At 41.5% G+C, this 26958-nt stretch overlaps 1 protein-coding gene across 1 annotated transcript; it reads right to left on the reverse strand.

Annotated features, from left to right (window-relative positions):
- Positions 1 to 9773: 9773 nt before the first annotated feature.
- LOC118916307 (olfactory receptor 2A5-like) lies at positions 9774 to 10730 on the reverse strand. The gene has a single exon (XM_036893178.2). The coding sequence runs from the start codon at positions 10719 to 10721 to the stop codon at positions 9774 to 9776; it is 948 nt and encodes a 315-aa protein (XP_036749073.2). The 5' UTR covers positions 10722 to 10730.
- Positions 10731 to 26958: the final 16228 nt, after the last annotated feature.

Here is a 26958-nt window from a genome sequence, read left to right on the forward strand (position 1 = left end):
TCGTGAGAGTCCATGAAGTGAGGGACTAGCCTTTGAGAGCTAGACTTCTCCAAGAAGGGGACATGTGGTGTGAATCTTAAAGAAAGAGCAGGAATTACCCAAGCAAAGAACTCAAGGATGAGCTTTGCAAGCAGATGGAGTAGCAGCTACAAAAGACGATAACCAAGGGAGAGTTTCGTGCAACCAGGGAGCACATACGATAAAGTGTGAGAGCAGGCTAATCTGCACAGAGTAGGAAGGAAAAGATTATAAAGGGTATTATAGAACTTGATAAGCAGCATGGACTTGATCATATAGGCCATGGCAAGTCAAAGATGGGTTTTAAGCAGCCAAGTAATTCATTGAGGCTTAGGTTTTAGAAACATCACTAGTTGGATGGAAGTTATGAAGTCATTGGAGGAAGACCAGTTGAGGGGTATGTGGAAAAGACGGAGGAAGAGTAGCTTTCCAGACAACAAAGAAGAGAAGAGAGATTAGAAAGACTGTAGAAAATTGAATCAACTGAGAGGGGCAGAAGTGACAATAAGGGAGGAGAAAAGGATGAGCTTGAGGTTTCAGGCTTGGGAAGCTAACTTGACAGTAATGCCATTACAAGACAGAACCTAGGTGGAGGTGGAGGAGGGAGAGATGGGTTGGGGCAGGAAATCGCAAGATAATGATGAGTTCTGTTACATACATGCAGAGTTGAAACGTGGGGCATCCTTGAGGGTTGGACCATCAGAGAGTTAGACAGAGAGCCCTGAAGCTCAGGAAGGAAAGCTGAGTGGCAGATCAAAAATTGGAGGATAATTAAGGCACAAAATGGGTGAGAATTCTCAGGGACAGCTTAGAGAGAGTGAGAGAGCAGAGGTTCCAAAGATGCAGCCAGAGAGCACAAACATTGAAGAAATCAGCAGGAGAGATGGGGCTTGAGCAAGAGTATCCAGAAAAGCAGGAGAGCTTGACGTCACAAACCTTGGGGTCCAGGGTCCAGGGAGGGAGTGCATATGGTGCCAAACACTACAGAGAGGGCAAGGGGATAAAAACTGTCCCCCAAAAGGTAATAATGTGGAAGTTATTAGTGGCTTGGTTATGGGAAATTTCTGTGTAGTAATGAAGGCAGTGGGTGGTGAGGAGTGAACCAGGCTGTGAAGAGAAGGAGTGAGATGAGATAGCTAAGACTGGGACATGAGGTGGAGGGAGTGATTTGTGTTGTTGTTTCCTTAAGGTAGGAGAGAGTTCGGAATGTATATACAGTGGGAGGAAAGCCAAAAGAGGAGAGAGAAGGGACATTCCATGGTGTCCAAGGAAGCAGACAGAACAGGACCAAGAGCACAGACCAAGAGAGTCAGCTTTAGTGAGTAGAAATGGAAGGGGAAGAGGTAAGAATGAGGTGGACACAGATTATGTAAGTGTGACCACCAGAAAATTCCACATCGCATTCCCATGGACCAGCCAGTCTCACAGGCTCTTCTTTCACAACATCTCATGCAGATGGTGAGGGAGAGGATCTGATCCAGTGGTTAGAAACTGAATTTCAAGTCTCAGCTTGATAATTCAAAAGGCTGATGTCAACAAAAAGAAATGCTTTAGCACAGATGTATAACCCCTGTTCCTCCCTTGGGCTCAGAAAGCCAACTATACCAAACTCAGGTGGGACAGCGGTTCATTGGGGGAATACTTGAAGACCAGAAGCGGATCAGTGTAAGAAACTTCTAAAGAGCCAATGTGAAGTGACATCACTAAGACAGATGTTGACAGATCACAGAGATGGCATGGAACTGTGTCTGCAGTGGCCAGACCACATGTGGGGCATCTTTCTCATTTCTGGGGCCACATTTTCAAGGGCGTATGGACAACTGACACAGGTTATGAGGAAGGGTCTGGAAACCACATCCTGTGAGGATGAGTCGTAGCGAATGGGGATGTCTGTCATGCAGAATAAAAGACGAGGGGCATTCTGGAAGCTCAGGCCAAATCTCTGAAAGGCTTTCATGTGGAAGAAAGATAAGACTTGTCTGGATGGTCCAAGAGGTACAGGTGAGAGGCATCCCAGAGAGGCAGGTTTCAGAGTAATAGAATCAACTTGCATGAGTGAGGGCAGTCCACAGGTAGGATCGCCTGGCCTGGGTGGTCATGAACTTGCTGACCCCATTAGAGGATGGGACACAATGCCAGGGATGCGTTAGGACCAGTCCTGCTGGTCCTGGGGCAGGAGGGCCTCTGGTCTATCCATCTGGAAGAGTTGAGGACTTTGCTGTCCCTCTGTGCTCTCCTGCTCTCCTTCTTTCAGCTTCCCCTGGACCTGACGCCTGGTGCCTGAGCTATTGCAGACTGAAGAAAAGCAGAGAGTGCAGAGGGAGAGGGAGAGAAGGTCCTGGAATAGATGAATGGGGGCATCCAAGCCCACAATGAGCCTCCTTTCCAGCCATCCTGAAGCCTGGCTTAGGGCTAGGCCACAGAGGAATGCTAGGATGTCAGTATCCTGTTTAGAGGCAGTTACCGCCTTCCCTTTCCCCAGTAAGAGCATCATAGCTCTTCCAAGTTGCAATGTCTCTCTCCAGCTCCCTGACTCCCTGAACCCTCAAACAGCCCCATTAAAACCAGTAATGCCCACCCTCATCCTTCCTGCCTGGGCCTCATCCTGTGTCCTCAGTGGGCTGCAGAGGAGGGGCAACAATCTCAGCTCGTAGCAGCAGCCTTTGCCTCTTATACTCTACCCCCTCAACTGAGCAGTACACCCAAGAAACAAATAGAGAGGGAGAGAGAAAGATGAAGAGACAGCCTGATCACTGTACAGAGAAATCAGTGAGCACAGAACAGAGGTCAGGGAGCAGGACAGGCAGATGCCCAGGCCTGGAGAGCCTCGCGTGGATGGTGGAGAGGCAGGCAACCAGTCAGACAGACGGGGAAGATGGGGAGCACCAGGCAGCGCATGCCCACGGTGGGACTGCATGGCCAGGCCCCTGCCTCTGCCCCTCTCCTACTTACCTGGCACTGTGCTCAGTGAGGGATGAGCCAGGAGCCTGCTGGATCCTTCTTTTAATATTCTGCTCCTGATCCTCAGGGAGAATAATCAGGCAGCTTCCTAATGAGCCTCTGTTCTGTGGGACTCTCCAGGCCGCACAGCTACCACCCCAGTCCCTGAGCACACATTTCACCTTCCCGCCTGGCATTCAGGCCTAGACCACCTGACACCCCCCCTCAAGACCATCCCAAGCTCTCTACACACCTCTCCCTACTCTGCCTCACAGTCCAAGGGGACGGATGTGTGAACATCTATTAGAGTAAATGCACAGACTGAGAGATGCAAGGGGCGAGGGCTGGGCAGTCATGATGAATGGACTATGAAGAATGAGTTGGGGCAGGGGGGTGCCAGGGAAGGACTCTGTTCTGCTTTCAGCCCCCATAACCCTGCTTCACCCTGCCCATCATGCCCTGCTGGGTGCTGGCCTGCACTGTGTCCTGACATCTTGTGGCCTCTGCAGGGAAGGGAATATGCCCCAAACAACTGTGAGATCCTTCACAGAACCTGACTCAAGATGAAGTAGCTGATAAATATTTCACATGGGAGCAAAGCCCTGAACAGACGGAAGGTCTAAGATCAAATCCTGGTTCTGAACTTACTAATGGTGTAGAATTGGACAAGAACCCAGCCTCCTCATCAGTAAAATGTGGCAGTAATACTATAGGGTAGTAGTGAGGATTAACTATGATTATGAAACAGATACAGTAAAGTGTGCACACAGTTTATGCTTGACCTGACTCCACATGTATGTCAGATGGTGGATCTGTTTTGCTTGTCCTACAAATATATATTTTCATAATTAGAGCGACCAGGGACCAGAGCATCTTCCTCCAGCCACCCCACTCTGCTTCTTGAATGGGAAGGACATACAGTAGGTACTCCATAACTGTGGTCAGACTCGGTCCTCAGCATAGGTGGGGAGATAGCCCTTTGATTCCATAAGGTAAGTCTGAGGTAGCCTTCGAGTTGAAGTCACTGTCATTGGAGTCAAATATTAGGCTACTCAGAGATTGCAAATGGTAATCTTATTTTCAAACGCTTGTTGGTAGCAATGGCCTAGAGCACTGGATCATGACAGATTTTGAGCTACATTGAGGCTCACTGGGCATGACTGCCATGATCGATCCATATCATCTGCCACAGGCACTGGAGGGGAGGTTAGGGGGTATGTTGTAGATATTAGTATGGTGTTTTAAGAAGTCCCAGTAATTTTTCACCATTCCTTCTCTTATTAGTATGTTCAATTCAACAAATATTTATTAACCCCTAATTTGTATCACATTTTGAACAGGGACAAATGACTCATGGTCTGTGCCCTCCAAAGGATCATGGTGTAATGAGAGAAATAGTCTGTTGTTTTAAGCCACCTAGTTTGTGGTACTTTGTTAAGACAGTCCTAGGAAACTCATGCTGCCAGGGTACTGGGCATCTGTGAAAGCCCATGGGAGAGAGGCATTAGAGGGGAAGATGTTAAATCTTTTTTCCTTTCTCAGATTTTTCATAGAATTACTAAACTGCAAAATACCAAAATGTCTTTTTAAAAAGAAGTTAAATTTCATCAAATGGAATGTATGCTAAGTTTTTAGTGATGTGGAGCATCTTTTCATGTGCCTGTTGGCTATTTGTATTTCTTCTTTGGAGAAATGTCTTCTCAGGTCCTCCATATATTTTTTAAATCAGGTTATCTGCTTTTTGGGTGTTGAGGCATATGAGTTTTTTATATTTTGGATGTTAACCCTTTATCAGATGAGTCATTTATGAATATATTCTCCCATACTCTAGGATGCCTTTTGTTCTGCTGATGGTGTCCTTTACTGTACAGATGCTTCTTAGTTTTATGCAACCCCATTTACTCATTTATTATTTTGTTTCCCTTGCCTAAGGAGATGTGTCCAGGAAAAGTTGCTCATACTTATGTTCAAGAAATTTTTGCTTACGTTTTCTTCTAAGGGTTTTATGGTTTCATGACTTACATTCAGGTCTTTGATCTATTTCAAATTTACTTTTGTGTATGGAGTTAGACAGTAATCCAGTTTCATTCTCTTACATGTAGCTACTCAGTTTCCCCAACACTAGTTGTTGAAGAGGCTGTCTTTTCCCCATTGTATATCCATGGCTCCTTTATTGTATATTAATTGGCCATATATGTGTGGATTTATATCTGGGCTTTCTATTCTGTTCCATTGATCTATGGGTCTGTTATTGTGCCAGTACCAAACTGTTTTGATTACTGTAGCTTTGTAGTAGAGCTTGAAGTTGGGGAGCATAATCCCCCCAGATTTGTTCTTCTTTGTCAGGATTGCTTTGGCTATTCAGGGTCTTTTGTGGTTCCATATGAATTTTAGAACTATTTGTTCCAGTTCATTGAAAAAGGTTGTTGTTATTTTGATAGGAATTGCACTGAATCTGTAAATTGCTTTGGACAGGATGGCCATTTTGACAATATTAATTCTTCCTATCCAGAGCATGGAGTATTTTTCCATTTATTTGTGTCATCTTCAGTTTCTTTCATCAATGTCTTACAGTTTTCAGAGTACAGGTCTTTCAATTCCTTGTTTAAATTTATTCCTGGTATTTTATTCTTTTTGATGCCTATCAAAATTGGATAGTTTTCTTCATTTCTATGTCTGCTAGCTCATTACTAGTATACAGAAACACAACCAATATCTGCATATTGATTTTGTATCCTGAAACTTTACTGAATGCATTTAATAATTCTAATGTTTTTTGGTGGAGTCTGTAGGGTTTTCTATATATAATAACATGTCATCTGCCAATAGTGATAGTTTTACTTCTTCCTTATCAATTTGGATGCCTTTCATTTCTTTTTCTTGTCTGATTGGCTTGGATTTCAGTACTCTGTTGAATAAAATTGTTGAAAGTGAACATCCTCATCTTGTTCCTGCCTTAGAGGAAAAGCTTTAAAATTTCACCATTGAAATTTTGTATCATGAATGGATGTTGAATTTTGTCAAATGCTTTCTCAGCATCTGTTGAGATGATCGTATAACTTTTATCCTTTTTTGTTAATGCGCTATATCACATTGATTGATACATGAATATTGAACCATCTTTACTTCACTTCAGTAAATCTTATTTGATTCTACATTCTTTGTCTTTCTGTTCTTCAATTACAAGATCTCATGTGACCAATCTTCAAGTTTCCTGATTCTTTCTTCTGCTTACTCAATCTTATGTTGAAGCCCTCTAGTGAATTTTTAAATTTCAGTTATTGTACTTTTCAACTTTAGAATTTATATTTGGTTCTGTTTTGTTATTTCTCTTTGTAAATATTGGTAAGACATTACCTTTCATAATTTCTTTTAACTCTTTGGATATGACTTCAATTCTTTGAACATGTTTAAAATAGCTGATTTATATCTCTGTCTTTATAAAAGTCCACAATTGCACTTCCTCAGGGACCATTTCTATTGGCTGCCTTTCCCCTGTGCATAGGCCACCTTTCTTGTTTATTTGCATATCTTGTTTTTTTTTGTTATTATTGCAAACTAGACATTTAAGATAATATAATATGACAACTCTTGAAATCAGATTCTCCTTCTTTCCTAGAAGCTGTCATTGTTGCTGTCTGTTACTGTTATTATTTGGTTCAAAATTGCTTTAGTTAATCTAGTTCCTTTTCCTTTTTATAAATTTTCAGATCAGACTGTCTATATCAACAAAAATTCCTCCTAGGATTTTGATAGGAATTGCACTAAACTATAAAATTAATTAGGGGAGAATTGGCATCTTTACTATGTTGAGTTTTTCAATCCAAGAGCACAAAATGTCTCTCCATTTATTTACTTATTTTATTTATTTCTCCAGTGTTATGCAGTTCATCACACAGATACTGTACATGTTTTGCTAATTTATAACTAAGTATTTAATTTTAATTGAACTCATGTAAACAATTTCATGTATTTAATTTTAGTGTCTAATTGTTCATTGCTTGTATGTAGAAATATAATGGATTCTTGTGTGTTAATCTTGTATCCTATAACACTGTTAAACCCATAATTAATTCTAGGAGTTTTTATGTAGAATCTTTGCTTATTTTTTACATAGGCAACTAGTTTATCTGCAAGTACAGACAGTATTATCCCTCCTTTCCTATCTTCTCTTTTCTTGCCTTATTGCACTGGATAGGACTTCCAGTACTATTTTGAATAGGAGTGGTGAGAGTGTCTTGTTTTGGTACTGATTTTGGGAAGAAATCACTTCGTCTTTCACCATATGTGTAATGCTGGAGATTCTTTGTAGATGTTGGGGTGAGGAAATTTCCTTTTATTCCCAGTTTGCTAAGACTTTTCTTTTTTCAAATCATGAATGAGAGAAAGGACATTCCAGTCTACATGCCTCTGAGCCTTATGAAAGTGTATTTGAATGGAACATGAGCTGTTCTTGCTGTCAAAAGGACTTAAGGACAAAATAGGGGTTGGGCCCTTTCAGATCTCTTCCAGCCTAATGTTCTATGTGTTTCTCAGGCCACAGTTCAGTGCTTACTCATATTGCTGAGAGTTCAGGGAGAAGAAAAACTTTCTTCTGGGCTATAGGTAGAAAACTTCTTGAAGGAGAGCCCTCTATGAGACCTTTGGATGAGTGAGGAGATAGTAGGCAAGTGGAGGAGAGAACACTCCAAGTGGAATAGCTTATGCAGAGACCTGAGTGTCAGGACTGGTCATACATAGTAGGAGGATCATCTTAGGAGGTAGGGAAATTGAGTAGGCCTGCTGTGGGTTCCAGCTGTTCTGAGAGCTCTAAGAACGAAGCCCCATTAGTTTCCAGCAGATGATCCTCACATACCCCCTCTAATGACCCCAGAGCAATTTTTCTAACAAGCCCCCAAGAAACACAATCAACATGTTATACAATTCCACTTTTTTTCTCCAGACAATAAAGACTCCTCTTTCCCTAGGGCTTCTCTCCTTAGAGGCTGTGATCTTCAGGCAAGAACCCTGAGACTTCAGACTCTTCTCTTGTCACCGTTCATCATCAGTCTTAGAACTTATATTCCCTTAATGTTTGGGGAATGCTAAGAGCTCCCTAGGCTGGAAATTCCTTAAATTTATCTTTATGTTGCTAATGAGCAAAGCACTCTCTTAGCACTTGGCAGTCTTTTGGGGTTTGCTTAACACTCAGATGATCCTTGGTTTAGAAATAACACTTGTTTTAAGCAGCTAAAAGCAACAGAATATTTTGTTAATTGAATCCTATTAGAAAGACATGTAGAGAATACCTGATTTAAAAGATTCACCTGTGTTGCTTTTTACTATACAATTTAATATTTATCTGAATCCAGAGTGATAGAAATTGTATTTGCTTTCATGGCGCTAGAAATAGTTTATTTCCTGGTTAATGTGGTAGTTCATGATGTGATTATGACTCACTAATTTGGGTGTGTGTATGTGTATCAAAGATATGACTTTCTGGATATGCAGTGAATTACAATCATGAGTATCCAGCTCATACATGCTAACCTCACAGTATACCTGATCTTAACATTTGTAGTTTAAAAATACCAGCTACCATTAATAACTTCATGAACATTTTCTACATATCTAGATTTGAATAAAATGACTCTCTAATGATAATTTATACAACTATTTAAGTTTCAAGATTGGTTTCCACTTAAAATAATTTTATGGAAAAGCCAGAGTCAGATATGGTCATTATCTCCATTTTATAGATGGTGGGGGACTGAGTTTCAGAGAGATTAGGTGGTTTTTCCAAGATCTCAACAAATCAAATCAAGACCAATGTCCAGGGCTCTTCCCACCATCCTCCTGGTCTCTCTGGTAGCAGAAGGAATTTAAGGGTGAGTCAGTTGTGGAAACCAAAATACTTCTTTATAAATAAATGTCTGGGTTGCTTGAAGCCTCAGAGGGCAGATACAATGGAAATAAGAGAGACACATGAAAGTAGAAGTGAAAAGAAGAGCTGAAAAAAGAACTGGGGAGATTGCAGACCAGGGATAAGGATGGGGTTGAGAAAAATCACTCAACGAACATTTATTGAGAACTTAATATTCCACTGCACAATGCTATTTGCTTAGGCTCTATGGTAAGGAAGACCAGAAGTATCCACTAGAGCTCTAGACTTCATGGGTCTGACTCTATAATTGTGACTTAGAATAATAATCTTAAGTGTTTTAAATTTTCCTTAACATTATCCCATCCATTAGCTCAGCTGAGCTTCAGAAATATTGACTACTTGAGATGTGGCATAATATAGCAGATAAGATCCTGGGCTCTGGAACTATACTACCTGGGTTCAAATCTCAGTTGTGTGACTTTCTAACTGGGTGGCATTTGGCAACTTATTTAATCTTCTTGTGCCTCAGTTTCTTTATCTGCATGAAGAGGATAGTAATACCTTCCTCTAGAGTTGTTATAAGAATTAATAAGTACATATAAAGCACTTAGTGACTGTTGTGTGGAAAGAGATCAACAAAGGTAGTTATTATTATTATTTAGGCACAATGAGTATCAGGAAACACATTTTACAGATATGGAAATTAAATCCCAGAGAAGTGAGGTGACTTTTCCAAAGTCATAGAAGGTCAATGATATACTTAAGCCTTGAACACAGTTCTGAGTCCTTCCTGATGTTTCCAGTGGGCAAATAAGTGCAAAAGTGTTTTTTTCCCTAGATACCTCCTTCATCCTGGGTTCCTCAATGACTTCATTCAACTCAGTGACTTCAGTGAAGGTGTAATTGGTATACACAGAAACAAGAAACACTGCAGACGGTACCAGCCTGTGGCCTATTGAGTGTCTGCACTCATTCCAATTAACTTGAGGAAAGCACTCTTCACATCCTTGTTCCGGAGGCTATAAATGATGGGGTTGAGAAAGGCAGAAACAACATTGTAGAACAAGGCCAACTTCTTGTCATCTTCTGGGGAAGCTTCAGAACCAGGCCTCATATACATGACCATGCATGGAATACAGAACATGGTGACCACAGTGATATGGGAGGCACAGGTGGAGAAGGCCTTGATCTTCCCCTGCATGGAGTGAATCTTTAGAATAGCCATGAAGATGCGAACATATGAGGCCAGGATGAGGGATAATGGGATCAGGAGCAAGATGAAACCCAAGAGAAAGTCCACATGGTCATTGAGGGATGTATCTGCACAGGCCAGCTTCAAGACAGCAGGAATTTCACAAAAGAAGTGATTGATCTCATTAGGGCCACAATAGGGAAGAGTCATTGCAAAGACTGTGTAAATGAGGGCACAGGTGAGACCACAAAGGGCAGAGCTGACAACCAGGAGTATACACAGGTTTTGGCTCATCTTGACTCCATAGTGGAGTGGATAGCATATGGCAATGTATCTGTCATAGGCCATGGCTGCAAAAATCCAAGTCTCAGTGATGCCCAAGGTCAGGAAAATGTACATCTGGACCACACACCCACCATAGGAGATGGTCTTATTCTTGCTTACTAGATGGATCAACATCTGGGGCACTGTGGTGGTGGCATAGCTGAGATCCAGTAGAGAGAGAATGCTGAGGAAGAAGTACATGGGGGTGTGGAGGTGTGCATCTACTCTGATCAGGGTAACAATGAGCCCATTGCCCAATACTGTAAATAAATAAAGGAAGAAGAAGAGGAAGAAAAGGATCCAGTTGGTCCTGGGATTTCTGGAGAAGCCCAGGAGGATAAACTCAGTTACAGAGCTGTGATTTTTCAAGCGTTGGCTATGCATGGCTGTCCTTCTGAGGAAAGAAAGAGGACATATTTCCCCTGTAGTCTCAGTGAGAAAACACCATGTGAGAATAGATGCAGGGACCAGAGGCATCTCAGAGCTAAACAATTCAACAAGATATTCACCTCTACCATCAGGAAACATTCTATCCAAATTGGCCTAGCATTACTCCAGGCACTTAGTAGCAATTCTGTAGATATTTATTGGTTTGTCTAACTAACTAGCTCTGATGAAATTTTGAGAGACCCATGGAAAGAATTTTACCAGCAGAAGTCTTATTTTGAAGAACACACACACACACACACACACACACACATACCATAAACCAAAGTAAGTAGGGTAGGGAATACAAAATTTTTACCGTAAAAATTTTACTGTAAAAAAATTTACAGTGAACCAAAGTGTTCTAGAGCTCTCTGTAGTTCCAAAAGTCATTCTTTCAAATACAAGACTGATAAGTGCTGCAAAGGAGAGCATAAATGTGAAATAAACAAAAAGCCTAGCTGCTTCTCTTTGTCTTCTTCCTCTCTGATGCTGTACTTTTGAAAAACCGCATGCCAAGAATTTTAAGGATAACAGGATGTTTCAAATAAACTTTTCTGGGAAGAGAAATCTTCCCCTAGAAATTTTATCTTCTCACTCCCACCTTTCCAGCCCAACCTGCAGTGATTACAACTATAAAGCATGAATTGACATGTAAAAATGGCCAGATACTCAAGAACTGAAACCTAGAGAAAACTTCTATGCCCCTGTCATTTCTCAAGAAAGTGAATATTTACCTGGAAATGAGATGCCTGTGTATCTGGGAAGTTTTCTTAAAAACTGGTAAGGACTTCTCCATGGCCATTTGCTCATAGGAGAGGATTGAGCAGTGGGTGGGACTGGATCTTCAGTTTGATCTGAATTCAATCCCCCATCCCACCTTGACAAGCCTGCTCAACAGAACATGTAACTGACTATTCCTTTTCTCTTAACCCTTCTGCTAGTCCCTAAATGACTTCAGCAGAATACTAACAGCTGGATAAGCATCTTTTCCAGATCTAAAAGAAGGAATGATCATTCATAAAATAATACTCTATAAAAATGTTAGAATATATGTGTTCTCCTTAGATTATCTCCACACCCATTGAGCTCAGTATCATTATTTTCATGTCATAAAATCAGCTAGCAAAGGTCAGATGGATAGTAGGTGATACAGTCAAGACTCAAACTTCAAATTCCATGGTCTGGCACCACATTAAGCTGGAGTGTGTCCCTTATGCCATGAAGGATTTATCATGTCACCAAACACAAAATAGGCCCACTTTATGTGACATTATGAGAGAAAACTGACCTGTGTGTTAACATATAGAGGGCAGAAAGTGCATATTGCACAGCATTGCAAATTGTCAAGTTTTTCATAGAGAACCCCAAAATCTTGGATCAGAATTTCAATATCTGAGATGTTGCACTGGTACTGAAAAGGTTGATAGCTATCAATCTGTGTTAAAATAACACCACATAAAGCCATGAGCAGGACTCAGGCTCACATAGATGAGAAAAATGAATCGATGCTCATGTTAGAGGTGGTATGCAATAGTATAGGATCTGAATTTAAATCCTCACTCTATTTTGGATATGACCTAGACTTTAAATACTGGTGTATGCTGATAAATCAGAAATATATCTCCATCCCAGATCTCCTTTCTCTACTTAACATCTAACTTCATTTGCATATCTAGTAGGCATATTAGAATTAACATTTTCTACCTCAAACTTCCAATCCCCTATGAACCTGCTCCTCTCAGTCATACTCAGCCCAATTACTGGCAATTCCATCCTATAATGTGGCTTAGGTAAAAAACAAAAACAAAAAACAAACACCCTTAAAATCTTATTTTTCTCTTTCTCCCACTCCCCACAACAACAATTATTGTTGGTTCCCTTTAAAATATTATATCCCCAAAAATATCACTCATCTTCTACACCATCACTACTCTGGTCCAAATCATCATCTTCTCCTGCCAGGAATACTGCAATATTCCCTCATTAGTTCCATGGCTTCCACTCTCTTCTCTCAGTCTATTTTTAGCCCTGTAACTAGATTGAGCCTATTAAAACATAGGTCAGATCATTTAAACATCATGTAAGTCCTCTTATCAAAATCCTGTAGCATTCAGAAGAAAAACCAGTCCTCATGGGGGCTCCAAGGTCTTCATCACCTCCCTGGCCTTATCTCCTACTGCTCACCTCTTATTGCATCTGCTATAGCCATACAACTGTTAGCTGCTCCTCACACAGGACATGCTCTTATCTCAGAGCTTTTGCAGAAATTCTCTTTCCCCAGCTATCTTTATGGTCACACCCTCATCTCCTTCAAGTATTTGTTCAAATGTCTTCTTCTCAGGGAAAACTTAAGTCTTTCCTAACATCCTGTTTAAACTGAAATATCCTACACTCCCTATCCCCATCTCCTATTTTATCTCTTTCTTTGTAGTAGTTAGCATCTTCCAATGTACTAAAAAAATTTTTTAATTGTTAGTTGCCCTCACAAAAATGTAGGAGTTTTATCTTCTTGATTTAATGTTTATCATCATATTCTAGAATAGTGCCTGGCATAGATTGGGCCTTATAAATGTTGGATAAATGAATGGACTGGGTCTGAGCTGGGTCTCTGAGGGGCAAGCCACTGGAGCAACTTATGGTGGGACTATCCTTGGTGCTGAACCTTGCTTCCTATGGAGTTAGCCATTGTGCCAGCCTCATTTTGTAGCTTTCTCTTGGATTTACATAACTCTCAATATATTTCTAAACAGGACTTGTCCAGACCATTTATATACATTATCTATAGTCATCCCACAATGGTACAAAGTCAATACCTACTATTGATTGCATCTTACAACTGAGAAAAACTGAGAGTTAGAAGAGTCAAGCAAAGAGCCGAAGGGCTCCCCAGAGCATGGATTTTAATTCTTGGACCTGAAATTTAAAATAGAAAATAAAAAACTAGAGCTTGTCTATACAGAGGAGAGAGCTTATCAATAAAGGACCTGAGAAACCATGTTATTTAAGGAAGAGTGGGAGAGAGAGAGAAAAGTTTAGCTTGTAGACTTATGAGGAACAGAGATCTTACCAAATATTCTGAAAGTTGTCATAAAGAAAAAGGTGGAAATGTGTTATGTGTTCCCAGAGAGAAAAATTAGAAATGATTTGTGCAGGTTGCTAGAGGGCAAATTTTAAGCTCCGTTTACAAAAAAAAATTACCTCTGGTGATTAATCTACCCAATAATTAAACATGCTGCTGTTAGTGGGGAGAGTGAAATGGCAAGCTCTTTGTTTTTAGAAGTATCTAAAAATAAGCTATAAGGCCATATCATTCAGGGTATTATGATTGCTTCACATTCAAAGCAAAAAAATTAGAAATGATTTGTGCAAGTTGCTAGAGGGCAAATTTTAAGCTCCGTTTACAAAAAAAAATACCTCTGGTGATTAATCTGCCCAATAATTAAACAAAATAACATGGCAATAATGCGAACCAAAGAAACCTGAAAGAAAGTGGGGATATAGTATTAGACAATTGTAAGGCAAAATTATAAGAGATTAAAATTTAAAGTGTCTACTCTCTTATTTTTGCAGGTATGGCACTCCCTCGAGGCTGTGCTTGGTACCCAGGCGGGACTACCCCCTGCCTCTTGAGCAGGCTGCACTTGGGCTCCATAAGGAAGGGAAGGAAGAGCCTGAGAAAAAGGGCTGGCTAGAAGCCAACGGGAGAACACTGTTGTAAAGCCCGCTTTAAATCTTTGTTACGTTTTCCTGTTTGAAATGCTTTATTCTTGTCTCCTTTGAGGGAATGTTCTAAGAATCAAATTAGGGAAATACAGACTACTTGAAAAGTTGTTAAGTAGCAACTGTATTTAAATCACAGGAGGACTATAGAAGATCCAAGACACAATGTGGACAAGAAATATCCCAGAAGAGTAGTTCACTGAAGGAGAACAACGGCTTCTTCCCTGATCTTCCCTGTTTTGTCTTTCTTCCCATCCAGCCCACCCTACACACCACTAGACACACTGTTCACAAAGGCAGAGCTCACCATGCTATTTCCCTGCTTAACAGTCCTCCAAGGACGCCTGTTGTCTGTGAACTAAGGTCCAAATGCCTGAGCTGGTGCTGCATGCCCTCTGGATTCTGATTCTTACCTACCTGGTGTTCTAGCTTTATTTCCTGTACTTCTGCTTAACCCTCAGGCCTTTCATATGGGCCACTAGCTAGGAATGGTTTTTTGCATTTTAAGATGACTGAAAAAGTTCTTTCTTTTATGTCTGTGGCTGCTGTTGCTCTACAGCAAGAGCTGAGAAGCCGTGATAGAGTCCGTATGTGTCCTGCAAAGTCTACAATTTTACTACCTAGCCCTTCACTGGAAAGGTTTAGCTGACTCCAGCTGAAGATGAACCAACTCCTTCACCATCCTCCAGATATTCCAGGTCCTGTCATAACACTGTTCTCCATGAGGCAGTATATACCAAGGAGGCAGTAGAGGCTCTGGGGTCAACGAAAATTAGGTTTGAATCCAGCTCTCCCCGCTTACCAACAGCACGACCAAGAGAAAGCCATTAACTTAACTAAACATCCATTTCATCATCTGCAAAACTGGGAGAATAACATAGAACTTGAAGGTTTTTGTGAAGATTAACTAATATTTAGTATATGTAACACTATAGCAGTAAGCATCAGTTGATATTATTGCTATTATTACAAAATTACTCCCCAGTTGAAATGCCCTTTGTGGTTTTCTCCTGTTGGTAAAATCCTAGTCATGGAAGTCTTCTGTGATTCCCACCACACTTATCCTTCCTCTGGGCTCTGATAACACCCTACTTTGCTTCTATTACTCCCCATACCTATCCTGGTACACAGACTGGTTTATTAAACTCCTCAAAAATAGAGAACGATATCTTACCTTTCTATCTCCAATCCTTAGCACAGGGTATGGGTAGGGTTAATAGATATTGGATTCATGACTTTATGAAGTCATGCCAGTGGTTTAAGAGTGAGTTTGTTGCAAGAATGAACTCTCAGTCCAGTGGTTTCTTCATCACTTTCTCTTTAAAAACTACCAAATCTTCCTTGAAGACTTCTACCCAGGTTATCTACTCCCAGCACAACTCAAATCGTCTTCTTGGCAATTTGTTAACTGAAATGAACAAAGTTAAACAGAAGACAGAAGAAATGAAATCAAGAATACATGGATAGTCTTTCTATTATTTTCCTCAAATGTGCTTCTCTTACAGTCTTAGGCTTTGCCTATTGGAATCACATTAACATGGCACAAGGCAGGAATAACAGCCATTTTCACTGAGCTCTTACCATGGGCCAGTTACTTTACATCCAAGATAGGATGATGGTTAAGAGACTGAGCACTAGAATCAGACCTGGATTCTAGTTCTGATTCCATCACTAATTAGCAGAATATGACATTGAGAAAGTCATCTAAATTTTGTGTATCTACATCCTTTTCTAAAAACCAGTGATAATAATAGTATTTATCTCAAAGGATTGTCCTGGTGATTAATTGAAATAGTACATGTAAAGTTTAACACTGTTACATTCGAGTAGTTCATGTTCAAAGATAAGTAGCTATTATTGTTGTATTACTTTATCCTCACAAGTCCTTTTCAGAAATTCTGAATTTTTAGGAAAAAAAAGGAAATTGGCACTCAGAGAGAGTAGCTCACCTGATGTTGCACAGTATTAAAGGATACAACCCAGAGGTGTCTTTCTCTAAATTCTGGACCTCACTGGGCTCTGCAGCTTCTGTGCCATCTCTAGGTGACACAGAGCTACGGCTGACAGCAATCTGTTGGGAGTAGCCTTCCTTGGCTCCTGGTCTTGTCCTTCATGCCTTACCTGTCCTCCCACCCTGACCCCAGGTCCAGTACCCAGCCCTACTCCACACCCATGTCCCACAACTGCCTTGGGCAGTTCCGGCAGCCATATCTCAAAGAGTCCTATTTCAGCCAGTCTCCAGAAGTTGCCACATCTCAGCAACACCATGGGAGATACCTGGTTGGTGTAATAATGAGCCCCATGGGTATTAGGGACCAGGGAGTCTCTAGGGACACATCCAAATTGATCCCAGTGCCATCTCAAGAACCTTCCAGTCCTGAGGGAGCCCATTACTTGGGAGAAGGTTCAGCAAGGAGGGAGCTCTCAGGATAGAATGGCTATAGGTACCCTAAAGGAAATGTAAGATTTGGGGGAACTAGAGCTACAGGAGGGATATGGAAATTGGCACTTTAACTTATGCCTCTATTTGGGACTCCTAGGTGAATACAGCTAGGAGACCAACCCCAAGACCCAAGTTTTAGCATCTCTGCTGGTCTTATTTGAACTTTATTTAGGTCCTGCATAGAAAAAGAACTGCAATGCTCTTAGGTTTTGCCCTCCCAAATTCACATTTTAGGTAGGGAAACTGAGGCCCAGTACCCAGAAACAACTGGAAAGTCACACAGACAGAACTGGAATTAGGAGTCAAGTATCCCAATGCCATTATATAATGTTGTGTCACCTTTCTGGTTTATTGGTGTATCTCACTGAAGGCTGAGCTGGTTGCATACCTGCCTTTGGCTTCTTCCCATTTCAAAGCCTGCTCCATCCACTTTTAACTCTCCTTTCTAGGGTCCCAGAAAGTCTCTTCCCATTTTTGTCCCCACTGACTAAAGCACAAAGTGAGCATTTGAGCAAGGTGGTTGTTGGGTAGGAATGGGGTCAGCAAATGATGGGAAATGAAGCTAGAGAAATTGCCAGGGCCAGAGCATGGAGGGTCTTGTAGGCTAGCATGAAGAATTTAGAGTATATCCTGAGGATATCAAAAATCCATTAACATTTATTATTCAGGGAAGAGGCATGGTTTAGTGGCATTCTGGAACAGACTCATGGTGGTTCATGAGATCCAGTCATACTCACCTCTTTCTACCTCTGTGTTTAATGTTATCACAGTGGAGGATGATGGTGCCATTTACAGAAGTGGACAACCCATGAGGAGAAAAAGTTTAAAGTGAATGGTGATGAGTTTCCTTTTGGATATGTTAAGTTTGAGCTGCCTCTGAGATATGAAGTTGAGATAACAGTCAAGCAGGTTGACACAGGTGTATGTTCATTCATTTTAGCATTATAGAGAACTAAGATTTGCTGTACTGAATCCCAGTATTCAAACAAAATTAGAATTAACTTTACTTAATGGCAGACTTTAGAGTTTCCCTCCATTTTGCCTCTCCTCCCCATCACATGCATTTGTTCTTTTTATGATGTTAGACATCAATCTGGAAATTCCCATTCTGATCCCAAGGGCTTCAGTGGCTCTGTAGTGAGCAGTGTTCATTTATACCTAGACATAAGTGTGAGCAGCTTTGTCCTTTCAGGCAATTCATCTTGCAGGGCTATTTATACCTCTGTCCTCTCCTTGAAGGGACCTCAGATCAGGTTTAGGTTTCTGTTAAGGAACTACTCATCTAGTTCCAAACATTTGTCTGGAAATCAAAGAGAAGGTAAAATTTTAGGAGGAAGCTTCAAATAAAGCTGAACACCACAGGCAAGTTAATTTAAATAAAGGTTTTTAAGCTGAAGCAGATCATGCCATATCAAAAAAAAAGCATGCTTCACATTAGTTGAAGGTATTTGATGTTATAACTCTGCCTACATTTAAACTCACATCAATGAAGTCATTCTTAGATCTTGATATTGGTTCTTGCAATAGGCTGAGGGAAATCTCAAAAACCAAATTAAAGCAGGCTGTAGATAATTTCATTTTTATTTCATTCTTCTCCCAAACTCTTTTGGCCCTTCTCCTTCCTTTTTGGCCCTGAGTCTTATTCAGATAATTTTAATTATCAGTGAGATAAAATTTTCATACAGTGAAACACACACCTATCTTAAACATAAAATCATAAATGTGCATGCGCCTAATATATGAAGCAAAAACTGACTGAACTGTTTTTGTGAAAATGCAGCAACTTGATCATTGAGGCAATTGTAACACTCTTCTTGTAGTACTTGATAGAAAAATTAGACAAAAAATTGTAAGGATATAGAAGATCTGAATGACAGTGTCAATCCTCTTGATCTAATTGCCATTTACTTATCATTATAGCCAATGCATCATTTGTTTTAATTGTATATGGAATTTTCACCAATGGAGACCATATATTGGGCTACAAAATTTCAAAAGATTGAAATTTTACAGTGTATTATTTGAACACAATGGAATTAATTGGTCATCAATAAAAGAAGACATCTAGATCACAGGAAGATGGCAGCATGAGTAGTTCAGAGGCAATCTCCTCCCCAAAACATATATATTTATGAAAATACAATAAATACAACTTTTCCTAAAAGAGACACCAGTGGATGCAGTACACCAGCCAGGATACATCTACATCTGCGAGAACCCAACATCACACGAAGGGGGTAAGGTATAAGCCATGGCCAGGCGGGACCCGAACGCTCCCTCACCCCAGAACCCGGTGGGAAGAAAGTAGTCGGAATGGGGAGGGAGTGAAAGCCCAGGACTGCTGAACAACCAGCTCTAGAAATCCACACCCAGAGCGCAGATACAAGGTGCATGGGGTGCTGGATATTAGAGAAACGGAAAAGCAAAAACTGTGGGCAGGTCCCCACAACCGGCGTCCCTGAGACAAAAGAAAAGCAAGTGCTTTCTGCAAGTCTTAAAGAGACAGGGACCCCATAGCCTAACGAAGTCGTCCTGGCACAGTTAGCTACCAGCTGGGAATCCCAGGGAACTTAAGGTGCCCAAAACCCCGGGGAGGCAGCGCAGCTCTGAAGCTCCTCACAACACTAAGCAGCCTGCCAGTCGTTCCTCCATCTGGCGCGGACCCCAACACACCGGCCCAGTAGCAGGAGAGTGGCAGCGTGGGCCGGAGGCGGCGGCGCCGGAAGGGACTGAGAGAAGATCGCGTGCGCCAACAGCACCAGAGGGGACCAGGAGAGGCTTGTGCGAGCCTGCAGCAGCGGTGACCTAACAGCCCTGGTGCAGCTCGCACACACCGGTGGCAGTGGAGCCACAGGAGTCTGGGGGAGGTCCGCGTGGGAGAACCCCGCGTGCACCTGCAGCAGTGCCAGAAGGAGCAGGCATGCTCCCAGCAGCCAACCAGAATCCCAGCCCAATGCACAGCCACCCGGGCCAGACCCAAAGGCTGCTGCTGCTGGCACACAGCTGCCCGGCAGGGGTGCCGCTAACAAGGAGGAGCACACCTGGCAAGCTTGCCACTCTCCGCAGGGCTCCATGCTGCTCTGACGGAGACCCTGCCCCCAGCAGCTTAGGGGATTAACCTGGTGGCTGCTCCAGGAGTGCGGGTAACCAACACAGGCAGCGGAGAAGGGCAAGGCATCCAGCAAGCTGGAAAGGACTTTCTTCTCCCACCTGACACACCCGCAACCTGCCTACAGCCACCGCTATCACCATGAAAAGGCAAAAAACTTTAGTCCAGTCCAAGATAGTTCAGACAACACCTGAGAGAGGATCTGCAGAGACAGACCTAACCAGTCTCCCTGAAAAAGAATTCAAAATAAAAATCATAAACATGCTGACAGAGCTGCAGAGAAATATGCAAGAGCTAAGGGCTGACGTCCAGAGGGAGATTACAGAAGTGAAACAAACTCTGGAAGGATTTATAAGCAGAATGGATAAGATGCAAGAGGCCATTGATGGAACAGAAACCAGAGAACAGGAACACATAGAAGCTGACATAGAGAGAGACAAAAGGATCTCCAACAATGAAACAATATTAAGAGAACTGTGTGACCAATCCAAAAGGAACAATACCCGCATTATAGGGGAACCAGAAGAAGAAGAGAGAGAAAAAGAGATAGAAAGTGTCCTTGAAGACATAATTGCTGAGAACTTCCCAAAACTGGGGGAGGATATAGTTGCTCAGACTATGGAGACACACAGAACTCCCAACAGAAGGGACCCAAAGAGGACAACACCAAGACACATAATAATTAAAATGGCAAAGATCAAGGACAAGGACAGAGTATTAAAGGCAGCCAGAGAGAGAAAAAAGGTCACCTACAAAGGAAAACCATCAGACTTCTCAACAGAAACCTTACAGGCCAGAAGAGAATGGCATGATATTCTCTTGGCAATGAAATGGAAGGGCCTTGAACCAAGGATACTATACCCAGCACGATTATCATTTAAATATGAAGGAGGGATTAAACAATTCCCAGACAAGCAAAAGTTGAGGGAATTTGCCTCCCACAAACCACCTCTACAGGGTATCTTAGAGGGACTGCTCTAGTTGGGAGCACTCCTAAAAAGAGCACAGAACAAAACACCCAACATATGAAGAAGGGAGGAGGAGGAATAAGAAGGGAGAGAAATAATCATCAGACTGTGTTTAAAATAGCTCAATAAGCGAGCTAAGTTAGACAGTAAGGTAGCAAACAAGCTAACCTTGAACCTTTGGTAACCACAAAGCTAAAGCCTGCAATGGCAATAAGTACCTATCTTTCAATAGTCACCCTAAATGTAAATGGACTGGATGCACCAATCAAAAGACACAGAGTAATAGAATGGATAAAAATGCAAGACCCATCTATATGCTGCTTACAAGAGACTCACCTCAAACCCAAAGACATGCACAGATTAAAAGTCAAGGGATGGAAAAAGATACTTCATGCAAACAACAGAGAGAAAAAACAGGTGTTGTAATACTAGTATCAGACAAAATAGACTTCAAAATAAAGAAAGTAGCAAGAGATAAAGAAAGATATTACATAGTGATAAAGGGCTCAGTCCAACAAGAGGATATAACCATTATAAACCTATATGCATCCAATACAGGGGCATCAATATATGTGAAAGAAATAATAACAGAATTAAAGGAGGAAATAGAATGCAATGCAATCATTTTGGGAGACTTTAACACACCACTTACTCCAAAGGACTGATCCACCAGACAGAAAATAAGTAAGGACACAGAGGCACTGAACAACACACTAGAACAGATGGACCTAGTAGACATCTACAGAACTCTACATCCAAAAGCAACAGAACACACATTCTTCTCAAGTGCACATGGAACATTTTCCAGAATAGATCGCATACTAAGCCACAAAAAGAGCCTCAGTAAATTCCAAAAGATTGAAATCCTACCAACAAACTTTTCAGACAATAAAGGTATAAAACTAGAAATAAATTGTACAAAGAAAACAAAAAGGCTCACAAACACATGGAGGCTTAACAACATGCTCCTAAATAATCAATGGATCAATGACCAAATTAAAATGGAGATCCAGCAATATATGGAAACAAATGATAACAACAACACAAAGCCCCAACTTCTGTGGGACGCAGTAAAAGCAGTCTTAAGAGAAAAGTATATAGCAATGCAGGCATATTTAAAGATGGAAGAACAATCCCAAATGAATGGTCTAATGTCACAATTATCGAAATTGGAATAAGAAGAACAAATGAGGCCTAAGGTCAGCAGATGGAGGGACATAACAAAGATCAGAGAAGGAATAAATAAAATTGAGAAGAGCAAAACAATAGAAAAATTCAATGAAACCAAGAGCTGGTTCTTCAAGAAAATAAACGAAGTAGATAAGCCTCTAGCCAGACTTATTAAAAGAAAAAGAGAGTCAACACACATCAACAGAATCAGAAACGAGAAAGGAAAAGTCATGACAGACCCCACAGAAATACAAAGAATTATTAGAGAATACTATGAAAACTTATATGCTAACAAGCTGGAAAACCTAGGAGAAATGGAAAATTTCCTAGAAAAATACAACCATCCAAGACTGACCCAGAAAGAAACAGAAAATCTAAACAGACCAATTACCAGCAATGAAATTGAATCAGTAATCAAAAAACTACCCAAGAACAAAACCCCTGGGCCAGATGGATTTACCTCAGAATTGTATAAGACATACAGAGAAGACATAATACCCATTCTCCTTAAAGTATTCCAAAAAATAGAAGAGGAGGGAATACTCCCAAACTCATTCTATGAAGCCAACATCACCCTAATACCAAAACCAGGCAAAGACCCCACCAAAATAGAAAACTACATACCAATATTCCTGATGGACGTAGATGCAAAAATACTCAACAAAAAATTAGCAAACCGAATTCAAAAATACATCAAGAGGATCATACACCATGACCAAGTGGGTTTCATCCCAGGGATGCAAAGATGGTACACCATTAAAAAATCCATCAACATCATCCACCACATCAACAAAAAGGACAAAAACCATACGATCATCTCCATAGGTGCTGAAAAAGCATTCGACAAAATTCAACATCCATTCATGATAAAAACTCTCAAGAAAATGGGCATAGAGGGCAAGTACCTCACCATAATAAAGGCCATATATGATAAACCCACAGCTAAGATCATACTGAACAGTGAGAGGCTGAAAGCTTTTCCTCTGAGATTGGGAACAAGACAGGGATGCCCACTCTCCCCACTGCTATTCAACATAGTACTGGAGGTTCTAGACATGGCAGACAAAACAAAGAAATACAAGGAATCCATATTGGTAAAGAAGAGGTCAAACTGTCACTATTTGCAGATGACATGATACTGTACATAAAAAACCCTAAAGACTCCACTGCAAAACTACTAGAACTAATATCGGAATTCAGCAAAGTTGCAGGATACAAAATTAACACACAGAAATCTGTAGCTTTCCTATACACTAACAATGAACCAATAGAAAGAGAAATCAGAAAAACAATTCCATTCACAATAGCATCAAAAGGAATAAAATACCTAGGAATAAACCTAACCAAGGAAGTGAAAGACCTATACCCTGAAAAGTACAAGACACTCTTAAGAGAAACTAAAGAGGTCACTAACAAATGGAAATTCATCCCATGCTCCTGGCTAGAAAGAATTAATATCATCAAAATGGCCATCCTGCCCAAAGCAATATACAGATTTGATGCAATCCCTATCAAATTACCAACAGCATTCTTCAATTAACTGGAACAAATAGTTCAAAAATTCATATGGAACCGCTAAAGACCCTGAATAGCCAAGCAATCCTGAGAAGGTAGAATAAAGTGGAGGGTGGGGGGGTGATCTCGCTCCCCAACTTCAAGCTCTACTACAAAGCCACAGTAATTAAGACAATTTGGTACTGGCACAAGAACAGAGCCACAGACCAGTGAAACAGATTAGAGACTCCAGACATTAATCCAAACATATATGGCCAATTAATATACAATAAAGGAGCCATGGACATACAATGGGGAAATGACAGTCTCTTCAACAGATGCTGCTGGCAAAACTGGACAGCTACATGTAAGAGAATGAAACTGGATCATTGTATAACCTCATACACAAAAGTAAATTCAAAGTGGATCAAAGACCTGAATGTAAGTCATGAAACCATAAAACTCTTAGAAAAAAACAGGCAAAAATTTCATGGACATAAACATGAGTGACTTCTTCATGAACATATCTCCCTGGGCAAGGGAAACAAAAGCAAAAATGAACAAGTGGGACTATATCAAGCTAAAAAGCTTCTGTACAGCAAAGGACACCATCAATAGAACAAAAAGGTATCCTACAGTATGGGAGAATATATTCATAAATGACAGATCCAACAAAGGATTGACATCCAAAATATATAAAGAGCTCACACATCTGAACAAACAAAAAGCAAATAATCCAATTAAAAAATGGGCAGAGGAGCTGAATGGACAGTTCTTTAAAGAAGAAATCCAGATGGCCAACAGGCACATGAAAAGATGCTCCACATCGCTAATCATCAGAGAAATGCAAATTAAAACCACAATGAGATATCACCTCACACCAGTAAGGATCGCAAAGACAAACAACAACAAATGTTGGCGAGGTTGTGGAGAAAGGGGAACCCTCCCACACTGCTGGTGGGAATGTAAAGTAGTTCAACCATTGTGGAAAGCAGTATGGAGGTTCCTCAGAATTCCCAAAATAGAAATACCATTTGACCCAAGAATTCCACTTCTAGGAATTTACCCTAAGAATGTAGCACTCCAGTTTGAAAAGGACAGATGCACCCCTATGTTTATCACTGCACTATTTACAGTAGCCAAGATATGGAAGCAACCTAAATGTCCATCAGTAGATGAATGGATAAAGAAGATGTGGTACATATACACAATGGAATATTACTGAGCCATAAGAAAAAAACAGATCCTACCATTCGCAACAACATGGATGGAGCTAGAGGGTATTATGCTCAGTGACATAAGCCAGGTGGAGAAAGACAAGTACCAAATGATTTCACTCATATGTGGAGTATAAGAACAAAGGGAAACTGAAGGAACAAAACAGCAGTAGAATCACAGAACCCAAGAATGGACTAATAGTTACCAAAGGGAAAGGGACTGGGGATGATGGGTGGGAAGGGAGGGATAAGGGTGGGAAAAAAGAAAGAGGGCATTATGATTAGCATGTATAGTGGTGGGGGGCACGGGGAGGGCTGTGCAACACAGAGAAGACAAGTAGTGATTTTACAGCATCTTACTACGCAGATGGACAGTGACTGTGAAGGAGTATGTGGGGGGGACTTGGTGAAGGGGGGAGCCTAGTAAACATAATGTTCTTCATGCATTTGTAGATTAATGATATGAAAATAAAAGAATAAATAATTAATTTAAAAAGAAGACATCTAGAAAAGCCCCAAATATTAGAAGTAAAACAACATATTTCTAAATTACCCATGTGTCAAGGAAGAAATTACAGAGAAAATTATAAATATTTTGGACTGACTGATAATGGAAAGACAACATATTAAAATCTGTAGATGCATAGAGTAGCCAAGATGGCAGCATGAGTAAGGCAGTGGAAATCTCCTCCCAAAACCATATATTTTTTGAAAATATAACAAATATAACTATTTCTAAAAGGCAGACCAGTGGATACAGTACAACAGTCAGGCTACATCTACATCTGTGAGAACTCAGCATCTCACAAAGGGGGTAAGACACAAGCCGCAGCTCAGCAGGACCCGAGTGCTCCCCCACCCCAGCTCCCCAGTGGGAGGAAAGGAGTCAGAGTGGGGAGAGAGTGAAAGCCCAGGACTGCTAAGCAACCAGCTCTAGTAATCCACACCAGGAGCACAGACACACAGTGCACGGTGTGCTGGATATTAGAGAAACGGAAAAGCAAAATCTGCGAGTGGGCCCCCACAACTGGCTCCCCTGAGACAAAAGAAAAGCAAGTGCTTTTTGAAATTCTTAAAGGGACAGGGGCCTCGCAGTTGGATGGAATCGTCCTGGCACACTCAGCCCAGCATCTGGGAATCCCGGGTAATTGCAGGTGCCCTAACCCCCTGGGTGGCAGTGCAGTTCTGAAGCCCCTCAAAGCAATAAGCAGCCTGCCAGTCATTCCCCCAGCTAGTGCGTCCCCTGACACAATGGCCCAGTAGCCTGACAGCAGTGATGGTGGAGCAGAATGGGAGTGGGGACGTGAACCAGGGGCGATTGAGCAGCTTAGGAGAGGCTGCATGTGCCAGTGGTGGTGGCCTAGCGGCCAGGGAGAGGCCACGTGAATCCGCGGCAGCAGATGAGTGGCTGGGGAGTGGTCATGTGAGCCTGCAGAGGAGGCGGAGCTACCCAGAAATGGCCGTGCTCCCAGAAGCCACCCAGAATTTTCTTCTGGCACGTAGCTGCCCGGACCAGACACAAAGGCTGCTGCCAGAACACAACTGCCTGATACAGGCAGAAGAAACCGGGCCAAGGCACAAAAGGGTGCTGCTCTCACAGGAGAGCACACCCGGGGCCCCTGCCACTCCCTGCAGGGCTCTGGGCTACCATAACAGCGACCCCACCCACAGCACCTTAGGGGATTAATCCGGAGGCTGCCCCAGGAGTGCGGGTAACAGGCAGCAGAGAAGGGAAAGGTGGCCAGCAAACAGGAAAGGATTTTGTTCTCCCAACTGACACACATGCTACCTGTCTATAGCCACCTCTATCGCCATGAAAAGGCAGAAGAATTTGGTCCAGTACAGAATTAACCAGACAACCCCTGAGAGAAGGCCTGGGGATATAGATTTAACCAATATTCCTGAAAAATAATTCAAAATAAAGGTCGTGACCATGCTGATACACCTGCAGAAAAATATGCAAGAGCTAAAGGAGCAAGTAGGGAGGGAGAATACAGAAATAAAAGTCTATAGAAGGACTTAAGAGCAGACTGGATGAAGTGCAAGAGGCCACTAATGGAATAGAAATCAT

This window comes from Manis pentadactyla, chromosome 4 (assembly GCF_030020395.1).
Source record: "Manis pentadactyla isolate mManPen7 chromosome 4, mManPen7.hap1, whole genome shotgun sequence".
Taxonomy (NCBI): Eukaryota; Metazoa; Chordata; class Mammalia; order Pholidota; family Manidae; genus Manis; species Manis pentadactyla.

Bases quoted from the DNA above. Each gene is read 5' to 3' on its own strand.
- LOC118916307 (XM_036893178.2), bottom strand. From the start codon at position 10,721: ATGCATAGCCAACGCTTGAAAAATCACAGCTCTGTAACTGAGTTTATC.